The sequence below is a fragment of the Notothenia coriiceps genome, unplaced genomic scaffold (assembly GCF_000735185.1).
Source record: "Notothenia coriiceps isolate Sejong01 unplaced genomic scaffold, NC01 NC01_scaffold00011183, whole genome shotgun sequence".
In the NCBI taxonomy this organism is placed as follows: domain Eukaryota; kingdom Metazoa; phylum Chordata; class Actinopteri; order Perciformes; family Nototheniidae; genus Notothenia; species Notothenia coriiceps.
The window spans coordinates 170,837-184,110 of NW_011343884.1; the positions used below are offsets into that span (position 1 = coordinate 170,837).

General features: G+C 37.4%; 1 protein-coding gene across 1 annotated transcript; it reads right to left on the reverse strand.

Annotated features, from left to right (window-relative positions):
- Positions 1 to 9,258: 9,258 nt before the first annotated feature.
- Positions 9,259 to 11,051, reverse strand: sf3b5 (splicing factor 3b, subunit 5). The gene is made up of 2 exons (XM_010772407.1): positions 10,836 to 11,051; positions 9,259 to 9,961 (listed from the first exon to the last, which is right to left on the reverse strand). The coding sequence occupies exon 2, from the start codon at positions 9,933 to 9,935 to the stop codon at positions 9,675 to 9,677; it is 261 nt and encodes an 86-aa protein (XP_010770709.1). The 5' UTR covers positions 9,936 to 9,961; positions 10,836 to 11,051; the 3' UTR covers positions 9,259 to 9,674.
- Positions 11,052 to 13,274: the final 2,223 nt, after the last annotated feature.

Here is a 13,274-nt window from a genome sequence, read left to right on the forward strand (position 1 = left end):
AAGATGTGTAGGCTTCCTGCTGTCCTGATGTCAATGGGGAGCTCATTCCACCATTTTGGAGCCAGGATAGCAAACCAACGTGTTTTTAATTGAATCATATTTCTTGAGAAAATAATCAGCAAATACATTGTCAGTCAAAATCATTGTTCCAGTGATGAAAGGCACTTGTTCACTTTCTTGCTTTGTGTTGGATAAGAAGATCGATTCCACTAGCATGTGATTAGCTTAGTTTAGCTTAGCATGAACACTGGGAGCAGGGGGAATGGTAAAGGTGATGGTAGACTTTTTTCTTTATCACAGAGCATGAGAGTGGTATTAATCTTCTCATCTAACTCCTGGCAAATAATGTGAATGTTAGCTTATCGCCAAATGTTAAACTATTCCTTTAATTTCACATTTAAGGTCAAATATAATGTCTCTGTGTTGTAGTTATCTAAGCAGTCATTGTGGAGATTAGTAAACGGCTCTATGTATTATTAATGGGATTTCCTTTTGCACTCTTAAAAAGAAGACTCTCTTACATCTAAATTGATATTTAGTGTGAGGAGTTGAAATATAAAGATGTCATGCTTTAATGTTCCCCTTCGGTGCAATTTAAGATGTTCTGCTTAAGGTGTGTGTTGAAGCAAAATGCAAAAGGTCAATTAATAATGATTTTATTGTTGTGTGTGAAAGCCAGAATGTTTGCTGAGCTTACGCAAAAAGAAAGTTGGTGTAGAAACACAGATAATCTGAATTTATAACTTGCTCTCAGATGTATTTTAAGGAATAATTTGAGAAGCAAAACAAACAAAAAGTGATTTTCTCCCCAGCACATTGAACTGTCAAGGAGATATTTTTGCTGAATAGTGATTGACAGATTGAGCTTGCTGACGTCCAAAGGCGTGTGTTCTCACAATAGACCACAGAACCCAACATGACCCGTCATTATTCACAATAGTAACTGAAAAGGAAACATTTCTTCTTTGTGCTTCTGAATCTGTGCGGAGGTTGTCTCATGAAATGATGTACAGTGATGGAAAACAACCAACAGTATTCCTTCATGTCAATGTCTATGTTGTTATATATATTGATTATTTTGTACATAATGTATATCGAGCATGTGCATACATTGAAATCACTTTTACTACCAGTATGATACAATATAACATGTACATGTTTTAAGCTCTGATTTTAATGGTCTTATTTTTTATTATCCCCAGACAATAATAATGAAATCAACAGTTCCCTTCATACAGAGAACAGTTAATTCAAGGACTGCCCTGTTTCCAGACCTTCCTGTTTCCTAAATAGATCACTGACAAATCATCTTTCACTGCTTATTTCCTAGTCTGTTCCACCTCCACTTCAACTTTAGTCAGCAGGTGCAGTGCAGTAGGTTTTTGATGGATGAAGACTCAGTTGAAAATCAATTTATTATCCGTTCCGGACTTCAAGTTGGATTTATTTCTTCCGATAACCTTAGGTCACCTTGCACAAAGTAGGATATGAAAATGTAAACTACATTGGCTTGGGCACAGTTAATTTGGTTGTCTGCACATAGTGTGAAATGAGCTTCTTTATGTACCGTGTACTAATGCTGAGTCCGAACCGCAGAGGCGCGGGTTCGACTCCCACCCTCGACCCTTTGCTGCATATAGTCCCCTCCAAATCTCCCATACCTCTTTAGCTATGCTATATATAAAGGAAACAGCGTCCAGAAACATATCTTAAGAGACATATATCAGCCTCTTGTGTATACAGTTGAACATAATACAGCAAATACTGTAAAAAAATAAATAACGCTTTAGATACAATCAAAAGTCTTACTTGGAAAGCTTCGATCCAGTCAATGCTTAGTAAACATGAATATGCTGCTTGCATCTGGTGTTGTCTATTTTATTACACAGGTGACTTTTTAACACAGTGGAGTGCTGGTCTGGGCTGTCACCATATAGGGGCCCTTTTTATTCTGTTCACCGATGCACACATCCATACTTTAGTATAGAATTAGGTATTGCGTCTACCGTGGACGAGCATTGACAGATGGTTGAACCAGACAGTATTAATCACAAGGAGCGAGTCCTGTCAAACGTTTATGACTGCAGTCTGTCTCATCTCATCTTAAATGAAGCTTTAAGGTAAACACAATTAACCTTATTGAGACCAAATCAAAGTTTTAGCACACCACGCAGCCCTTGCATTGTTGATAATGTGAAATTAAAGATGCAAACAAAGAATTCCTGCCATTAGATTTAAAATATTTCTCTAAAATTCCAGTTGAGGTGTTTTAAACATCCACCAACAAACTTCTCCCAGGTGCTGCTGTTTATTTGCAGTACCGTAAAACTCCCACCAGTTCATGAACATGTTTACATTTGAGGATGTCTGCTCTTGTGATGGTTCTTGAGGCTTCCTTTATCACATTCACAAATCAAATCACAGAGCCATAATCTGACTGCCAAAAGCCTTTAATCGTCAACATGTTATTGTATCTTCATCTTGTGCGATTCCCAGGAAGGTGCAGTGATTTGCTGGAGATTCACAAGTGTCAGTCACAATGTTAAACCTCCAATTTGAAAAACAGCCATTGAAATGCATTGATTTTTTTCTTTTATGATCTGTGAAGTCAAAGAATGATGTCATATATCCCCAACACAGCCATTGTTATGTCCAGACTGTGTATATTGTTTTTGTATATAAAGAATCATTGAAAAACATTGATTTTGTCAGCCTGTTTTTTTTCTCGTCACATGAGCAGTTTTACCTTTTATCAATGAAGTAATAGAAGACAGTGAGTAAAAATAGGATGCATACAGCACATGCAGGACCACCTTAGCTGGATCTCTTATGATCCTGAGTTTTTAAAATGCTTTTGACTAGTGATTGCCTTGAAGTAAACCTTTAAACTGCATGCTGGTTTTGATTTTATAGTTTGATAAGTGAGATCAACTAATGGTTAAATGTTAAAACATATTATTTTGAAGTAGATGTTTTTGCTATTATGCATCTGTGATTTATGTGTGTTCATTATTGTGCTTTTGACAACAGATGATCAAACACTGATGAGAGATGATTTTTTATTATGATTGGCTGAGCAATCATTGTGATTGAATGTTTCAGTCTTATTCTACTTTGTGATGTAATTGATGTTGTGTAAGAACACACTCAAGTCTGAAGACGCCTATTGATTTAAGAATTGACCAAATTATTATTAGACTAATGTTTTCAGGTTATCAAAGATGATAAAAAGGGAGGAACTGTCAAAGAATATTTCTGTCTTTACTTTAGATATTTAACCTATTCTGTGTGTTGATGTTTACGACCAAACCCTGGCTCTGTTATCTCTCTTAAGGAATGGGAGGCTCCAGCTATCTTGATAAACCAGTTCAATTATCGGTCACGAAATGGTTTACGACTTTGAGAACGCTGGCTTTCTAAGCTCCACAGATGTGAGAGACATCTCCTGTGTCTCCAGATGTTTACACCTCCCCCAATATGCTCATTAACTCTCTGTAAACTAGTTAAAAGGTCTATCGAGAGATACGTTGGTCAGAATTGACATGACAACCCACCCGTGCAGTCAGAACCTTTTGTTGCTGTGACTTGTGATATGAATTCTCCGGCCGTTGACTTGTAATAAACATCATTGTTTCCACACCAAATCTCCAACTCTCCTCGTGTCTCTCTGAGTCCTGACTCTCCATTGCTGCAGAAGTTTCCCTTACAAATGTCAGAATTTTTTTTTATTGCATTGATCACTCTGCACTCCTTTTAGAGCAGGTTTTAGGAGGCACATTTCCTAATTCAATATTCAGAGCCATGAAATGGAAAGACAGTGTCAGAAGGGTTTTTCTTTAAATACATCATTCCTTTCAGATTTCCTAAAATAATTAAAAAGGGAGCCAATTTTTGGGATTTCCACTTGTATCACAAGGACGGCTGTAAAACATCTTAAGAGCCCATTTAGAAACTCATTAGTGGAGCAATTAGTGTCAATTAAGCCTTTCTAGGATATTAGATTTTTTTCTTTAATGAAGAAAGCCTTTAACTCAATCTCTTCTCATCACCTTCCATGTACTCAGTATTTGAATAATTGTGGAGGATGACACTGTAATTATCCTGAGAAATCTGTCTTGAACATTGCTGTACCTTTTGGCTCTCATTGAGTTTCTACTTGGGTTACAAAAGGACGTATGATTCTCCCCAAGAGAGGAGACACATGGATTTTCTTTTCCGCCAAGGAAGCGGTCTGGCTCAGAGGAATATGGATTGTTGTTCAGTCTACCACTTTGGTCCAGAGAGAAATGGTTAGAGAGAAGTTCATTGTTCCAGAAGGATGAACCCCTAAAGACTCGTGAAGTGATCCTCTAAACTTTCATCCAGTGTCATCACAAAAACTACATCTGTGGTTCTGAGTAAAATGCTTTCACTATTAGATAGATTGCTATTAAGTTTGGTAGCCTGTATAGACATTTCATGATGTATTGTACAAAATGTTTCAAAAAATACCAATCATGTAAAACAATATGTATTTGTGCAATCCTTTGACTGAAAACCTGCAAAACGAATGACTTTCTCTTATAAATAGCTTTATAGTATAGCTTGACATGCTTTACATCATCCAGTGCAAATTAGCAAATGCTAGCTAAACCTGCTACTTACTTTCTACTTGAATTTGTAGGCCTACGTCTGTACATTTCTTAAATTCTTGAAATACAATTTTCACTCCTTTTAGTTTATTATAGTGTTCTATTCTCTTTGTCTCTATCTATACTTTGCTGTAACACCCTTCATTTCCCCTTTGTGGGACGAATAAAGGTATTCTGATAAGACACGTTGAATCTTGTCATTGTTAGCATCCGTTAGCATTTAGCTCAAAGCACTTGTGTGTTTCTGTACAGCCTCACAGAGCCCGGACATGTCTGTAGATTCTTGTGTAAATTATTTATAGTCTTTCTTTATGTCCCATTGATAAATGTCATGTATCCAATTACACTGTCTGCTGCAGTTAAAACAACATAAACAAAATGAATTTGTTAGTCTGCTCATGCTTCTCCACTTGTCTTTTCGCCCGTGTGGCTGAGTAGCCTATATTGAAAATAAAATAATAAAATATGTTTGAAGCTGTTATACACATCAATTGAATATGAATTATGCAACATAAGACAATTCCAGTCACTAATACTGTAGCTGCTTCCAAAACAGGGACTCATTCATTCAAATGTGTTTTCAGCAAACCAATTTGCGTATACAATGTGACAGGACTGAGACTCTATTCTGCTGTGCCATTAAAACGACATGTTCCTAAATAGATTGTGAAGTCCCATGCTTGGCATCTTAATGCGTATGCTGCAGACAGCTCCAAACCTATTTCGGTTTGTATGGGAGCATCTATGACAATTAAAGTATCAAAGTACCAGCCTATCTATTCAGTGTCATTCAGAGGACTAGTCGGAGCCTGCCAGCTTTTTAAGAGCATGCAGTCGTAATGGAGTTGGTTCTGAAGAAGAAAATGGAAGAGATTGAAGGAGACAAGAGACCATGAATGTATAATAAGACAGGGAGATTGGTAAAGAGAGGTGGTGGGAAATCAGAGTCAAAGACTTGAATTGCCAGCAGGGATATTCAACTTATCTGGTAACCTGCTGGCTTTGGAATTGATTGTACAGAACATAGTGCTACGGTGTGTCAATGAGAGAAAACGTGTTGATTAAAGTTATTACTTTTCTCACCTGAACACACTATTCCATTAAATCCTCAACTTTATCTCGCTGCTGTTTACCGATCTGAACTCTGCACATAGACCTTAAATCCAAATTGGGCTCTTTTTTTTATAAAGTAATAAACAGCCAATCTCCTCCAAAAGTTTCCTCTTTTAATCCCCCAAGAGTCGGAAGCTGCAAAACACACACACACACACACACACACACACACACACACACACACACACACACACACACACACACACACACACAAGCACTAACACACCCAAGGTAATGAAGTTCCCCAGGCAGAGTGGAAAGGCAGTTTGGTTTCTGGCACACTGCCTGGTGATCTCGACTGTAATGCAGGACTTCTACTCGAATGGAAAATGGAGTGGATATAAATCATCAGTTAAATATCACACAAGGTAACGAAAAGTGTGATGGATGGAGAAAACAGGTGGGTGAGAAGGGCAGAGATAATTTAATTGTGGGAGCAATCATATTGGACAAGGGTGAATGTATTTCCTGGACCTTTTCAACCAATGTCTTGTGTAATCAGAGCCTATCACTAATTCAGCGACTATTAAAAATGCAAACATGCACCAATGCCCATGAATGTATTGTTCTAACTATGGCTTTTAAAGGGCCATGTGAGTGGATGACATTAATTGCTTGAACCATAAAGAAGCTGTGGGGTTCACAGAGGGGAGTGATAATGAACTGCTATGTGAGAGGATATCGATCCAGTGGGTGTTGGGCTGTCAGGTGTTAAAGCATGTAACCTGAGTACTCGTGTGGAGAAGCCTCTTCACCAAGCTAGTACTGTTAGACTACTTCAAATGGAGCATTTCATTATTGGAAGTGTTGGAAGAAGTACGTGAAATACTGTGTAGGTTATTAGTACAGTACTGCTGCATTATGCCATATCAGCTTATCATGTGTTTTTATATATGTACAAAGTCACTGAGTGTTAAAATAGATGTAGTGGAGTAAACAAATACAATATTTGCCTCAAAAATTAAGTATGGAAATACTCAAGTAAAGAATATGTACGAATGTCAACAAAAGTAGATATACTTAATTACTTTCAACCACGGCTTATTCATCGTTTACGGTGTGTTTGGGTCATAACTCCAAAAGCAGAAGGATGAAAAAACAATAATGAGATTGAAATGTTTAGCCACATTTCTTCTGGTTCATGTTTCCTTTACAGCTGCTGTACTATCCTTCTAGTTGTATTCCTTTTTTGTTGTTGTAGATTTGGATCAACACCTTCATAACCTTCAAGTACACACTGAGGGAAAACAAAAGAACATTTGATTCCATTATTATTAGGGTCCATCCATCAGCTAGTGTCCCTAGTGGGTATTTATAGCTGCATTTGACATGTGATCATTAAGTTCCAGGAATTGCAAACAGTTTTACCTTCAAATATAGGATGTGTATTATGGTTGTATAAAACTTTTTTATTTCCCTGTTGAAGTCTTTGTGAAGTGACTATAAATACGGCAAAATATTTATGGTCATTGTAAGGTCTCCAGAAGGAATAAACAACACTTAACGAGCGGTTTCACCTACTCTTCATTTCCCTCTGCTGCGGGAAAAAAAAGATTTACACCGTTTTTTATTGCTTTTGATACAGAAATATATCACATACCACAGAAACATTTCTTACCACTGCAAAATACACCTATGAGTTCTTTCTCAGGCTGAAAGCTGCAGGGGTGAGAAATTGAGACGTGTTTCTGATACAATCATTTCTTTTTGTGAATTTATCAATGGTTCGACACAATATTTTCCCCTGAACAACATGCAAATAAAAGAAAGGTGTGCAGAAAGGTCTCTGTCAGATTGCCTCACTTACAGAGTGCATGTTGTGGCAGTGAGAGCCTATAATTAAAGTACACCCACCTGCAAGCCACATTCCCATTAAAAAGTCCATCTCAAATGATGTCGCTGGAAACTGAGGCGTCTCTTTATGTGTCAGTTATGTGAGTGTTTAATGTGGGAGTGTGGCGGCACACAGACAGAGCTCTCGCTGCTTTCATGCCTGACTTGGCAGCACTGACTTCACGACTCTCACAGTGTGGACAGATGGCAAGGACTTACCCCACTAAGCAACCCTCCAACAAACACACACAGACGAGATGCACCACACAGGAACTTCCTTGGCACCCACTGACTTGTCTCTCAATCCAACAATGAGTCATGCATAGCATCCTCTCCAAAGCAAGGTGCTGTGTTTGTGTGTGAATGTAGCCCGCAGTATGCTTTGATGATTCACCTGAAGTCAGCGAGACAAATCTCAGCCCCTGCTGCTCTTTTCTGGACCTCAGTATAAACAAGAGTCATTGTACCGACTGCAACTTCAAACATCTATTATATTTCAACAACCCTGAGACCATTTGCATTATAACAGCCTTCTGTCATGACTGGTAGCATATTAAACTCCTGTTCAAAGGGACTGATTCAAATTCAACACTGAACCAATTTTCTTCTTTCACGCTGTGACTGCTCAAACAGAAGATAATTTGCACTTTGGGATCTAATTGCCATCACTTGCTCTACAGATATGTAAATTCAGTACGAGACCAGGCAATGAGAAGCTCTATTCACCACTGACATCGTGTATAATCAGCCATCTCTTCAAATTACGTTCCTTGAAATTTGTTTCTGGATTTGAGTGACATAAGAATCTCCATGGAAATAAACAATCGCATGTTTATCACGTTGCAACTTCAGATTACAATCAGAAATATAATGACAGCAATGCATGTCAGGATGTGTGTTTATGTCATGCACAGCTGATCTGTGGGCATTATCATGTGGGTGGATGATTGGGTACAGAAATGTGAGAGACTGTGTAGGTGGGCAATTTGAAAGTCTGAGTTTATACTTGCATGTATCATATGAACATGTATAGAGACAATGCCTTTATGCTTCAAAATAAGAATGTGTTTTCAACAGTGGCTTTGGAGTCCCACTTTAATAAATAATGTCATTGTTTTTTCTTAGTATAATTATTTCCCATTCTTTTAAATTCAAGTGATGGAATAAAACATATCTTATTTAAACCATACCATATATGCAAATGCCTCCATTCAGCACATTAGAGGTCACTTAAGGATTCAATTGGTATAATTATGTGTTGAATTGGAGTGGACATGTTAACGCAGCTAAAGATGAGTTTGCTACACCACCATCATATTCAGAATGTGGCAATATCTTTGAGCAGATAGAGTTGATCCCTTCTATTACATTACAGAGCCTTGAGAAAGCTGAACCAAGGAGCATTGAATCTGTGGCCGTTTCTCAAAGTCGAGGAGGCTTGCTTGGTAGCACATGTATGCTGGGCATTTAAACAGTGATTCGGCGCCACTCGATGACGTAGTATGCTTGAAATAGTGGCTCTGTAGCAGCTTCACTCGACATTGAGAAACGGCCCGTTGTTTCCTCATGGTGGCCCAACACTGAACCAAGTCTCTTTTTGTTTTTCCAACGTGAATTTGTCACTGATCTGTATATAGTGTGGGTATTGACATTTTGACAAGAAGAAAAATAAGCAACTACATTTTGAAGCGTAATGGATTTTAATCAAATCAAAACAGACGTTTATATTAGTTAATACAAATATCCAACAGATGATGTTACACCAATTTGTTATGTTATCTTCTTTAATACACGTTTACATTTTGGAGCCATTTCCTAATGATTTCACCCTTGAAACAAAACTCTCTTACAGCTGCATGTCGTATTAAAACATGTGTTTCAGTGGTAGAGTCCGGATGTAAGAAAAACTAAAAGACCTTTGTCCAGGTATCAGCTGTTGTGTAAATGGACAATTGATTCAGTCTTGGCAGGGTCATACAGGGTTAAGTTGATGATCAGACATTTTAGAAGAGGACAAAATAAAATGTGTTTAGCAGGAAAAAGATGAATGTCCGAAAAAACCGAGTAAAAAATATTCGCAGCTCACTCCAGGGTAATCTATGCATCATCAGGTTTATCTGATGGAGGTCCACATGGTTGAAGCATCTTCTCCATCAGGTTGAAGCGAACACGAGCTTTGCTCTCGTTCTCAGCCACGGAGAAGTAGTTGAGCAGGTCGAAGTGTCCCATGTAGGAGCAGTAAGAGTCCCGGTGCTGGTTCACCAGCCACTCCCACTTGCTGGTGTCAGCGTGTCCTGTGCCGATGTACTTAGACTGAAGATGCTCCAGTTGACTGTGGATGTTGTATCTGTCCGTCATTCTTGCTGAGAGGAGAGACCCAGAGGCTAAGGCAAAAGTCAAATTAAAAGTTACTATAAATGTTCATGCAGAGGCCAGAATATAACATCAAAGTCATCATGCAAGTACAATTATGTATCTGAAACAATCAAGTGATTTCCCATACTTATTAACAGTTGCTTCCACTTCTAGTCTCACATATTTTTGCCGATACAGCTTATTTTGAAGAATAATTTTTTATATATATACAATTACATTTGTTTTTTTACCTAAAAATAAGTGTTGTTTCCTCATTTACATGTAATATGAAAACTACTATTTGGGTATGTCAATGTATGCACCATTTACACCGAAGCACATTCCTCGTGTGTGTAAACCTACTTCCTAATAAACCGGATTCTAATTAATTATAGGAAATTTTCAGAAATACGTGAGGGTATTTTTAAACTATATATTTGTGCTAATTACGACCAAACAAACGGGATCTCGACTCTTTGCAATTCACTTTCTCCGTGTTAAAGATGGTGATGTGCTCCATATTTTGAAAAAAAGACAAGCAACAAGCTCCCTCTCTTTAAGCCATAGAAACGATTATAATGTAACCTTCTTAACACAAATGCCCTCGATAATTCACGTAAAAACAACCGCGTATATGTAATTGCGCCATTACATGCTTCATATAACCGTACAATTAAAAAAGTAAATAGCTTCCTTGCGTGGAATACATTTGCACCATTTCCACAAAGAAGCATTTAGCATGCTAACGTTGTTTTCAATGTATTTCTGGCCAACAGTAACGTGATGTTAGCTAGTTGTTGTTAGCCACCATACAAGTCTCTTTAACGGTAAATCAACCGAACGTTTTGTAAAAATAAAGGATTCTTAGTAATGACATGCCTCTAAAACGTAACATATACTTACTTGATAGTATTAAACAGTGTATGAGCAAAGGTAACAGATGTTCGTGATGTTAAAGTCCGTCCTCACTTCGTTGAAATGTAATAGCCTTCCGGTAGGGTGTCCCTGTAAAACGGACCGGTAAGAAACACAGGTCGAAACCTTCGTTCCGCTTCTCAATTACAGATTCAAATTTTTTGGAAACTTTCTGACACGCTGTTTCTTTGGCAACCCCCCCCCACATGTAAGTTTAACATTTTATTTCTACACGAGCATGTTAAAAATGTTGGTGATAAAGTGTGCTTTTGGTAACAAACAAGAATATGTGTATGTTTCTATACAGCCTGCAAATTTCCGCTCTGTGGGACTAGTAAAGGTATTCTGAAGGTGTATCTGAGACCCTCGTTGGACCATTATCTTCAGGTAGGCTAATTTTATTAGCTATTTTATAACTGTTATTAATCATTTGAGTTGCTACATTTCCTGCCATTAGTTAAGTGCTGACTGAGCTACGGTTAATAGCTTTAGCTGTATGCATCATGATGCATTATGTAAAGAGATTGACTGTATGAGGCTAATGTGGCCCATGTGTCACCTGCTCGTATTGCTTAAATTGTAAACACAGTTTATAATATCCTTTTATCAAGCCACTGCCTGTATCTTCTGAGATGACATTCAGATTAAATTAATATCACAAGTTGTGATATTAATTTGTTTTAAATGTCACACAAGCAAACCTTTTCTCTAGGATTTTCCCTAATGTTGCAGAATAGCTTGAAAAAAGCTTATTTTGTATTTATTAAGCACATTTGATCTTTATTATAATAACTCTATTGATGTTTGTTTGTGTAGTTGTTGTTCATCCTGCTTATAAAGTTCATTCAACCCTAAGTTCCATAATGCAGAGAAAGTGGCTTTTTTAAATTAGGGTTATCAGTGAGTATTTGTATATCTTATTTTTGTTATAGCCAAAATCTCATTTCCAACCCCAGTCCCTTGATGGAAACACATTATACTTTGGATTATTAATTTCCTGGCTCTAGCACAGGTTATTTTCTTTCTCGATTTAAAGTTTATTTTATTAGTTTTTTGCTTGTTGACCTGTTTCCACTCCCTTTTCATTAGAAGCAGGAGTGCAATTGTCATATAAATAGTCAGTTGTGGTGCTGTCCCTCAGCAGATAACATCCATTGGGTCTGACTATCCTATCAGCACAGATATGGTACATAAGCCTCATACATAAAGCATTATCGTCCCCCCCCCCCCCACCAGAGCCACTGTGGAAGATTTACAGCTATTTTTCATGTTGTGGCAATGTGTTCATGGAACATTAACTCCTTGTCAATGCTTCCTATCCCAATAGATAGATAAGGAGGCAATTGCCTGAGTATTTATAAGTTATGGTAAATATGGGAAAGGGGTTCATTAACGATGTGGGTGGTATTGTTTCTGTTTTTAATCCAGCATTCAATAAACATGCTGTAAGCTTGACGCTATTGTCAGAAGTTAAGGTATATAGAGAAAACATCCATCTTGATGTAAGATCACAACATTGAGATTCACTTTAATATATGATTGAACTATAGACAGCATACCTATTCAAGTAATCCTTTGGAGACTGCTTTATTTTTCTGGCATAGTGCAGTGTATTCAGTCTTTTAGTGTGAAATAGGAAAAGTAAGGACTTCAATGCGTTTGGAGGGATACAGTGAGAAGGTCTCCATCTGGCTGAAGGCACGATGAGGGCAGCAGTTGGGAAAAATATTTTAGATTTGCATCAGAATGAGAATATAAATGACTTTATATGTATGTCATTCGACCTCTCACATCCACTTGAAGGAGAACTGACTTTGAAAATGGAAAAATGAGATGTGCACTCATACAGCCTGTTCAATTATTCTACCCCTTTCTCATTATCTCCATGTGTGTTTGATCTTGACCAATGTTAGCAGGTCTTTTTTGAGTTTCCATTTCACTTCAGTCTGTACGGGTACATTGATATTCAACACTTTGCTTAACAAGCACTACAATTTGATCAATGGACACTATGAGGATTTAAGCAGATTTGATTTAAAAACGTTTCCTACAGATTTCAGAAAATGTGAAATGTGTCAATAACATTTCATATCAATCGAAGATAAAGCTTTAAAGTAATTTTCTGCAATTTTCTTGGGACATTTTAAAGGAACCTACAGATTTGTGATACTGGAATATTATTAGGTTTTCATGATTATTTTTAAATAACATCCAACAAAATGTGAATCCCAGAAATATGTGATAGTAAAACAATAAATGAAGAATTGTCCATACTGAAGAGTTAGAGGCTCATACCGTATATGCAGACGTTTATAGTCTCATGATTTACCCCAAAAGACCAAATTCCACAATTCCCATAATGCAACTCAATCTCCTAACCTCCATGACCCAATTTATGATTCAGGCCGTCATTAAAAAGTGTTGCAT

Excerpts from the sequence above, each read along its gene's own strand:
- sf3b5 (XM_010772407.1), bottom strand. The coding sequence starts at position 9,935 with ATGACGGACAGATACAACATCCACAGTCAACTGGAGCATCTTCAGTCT.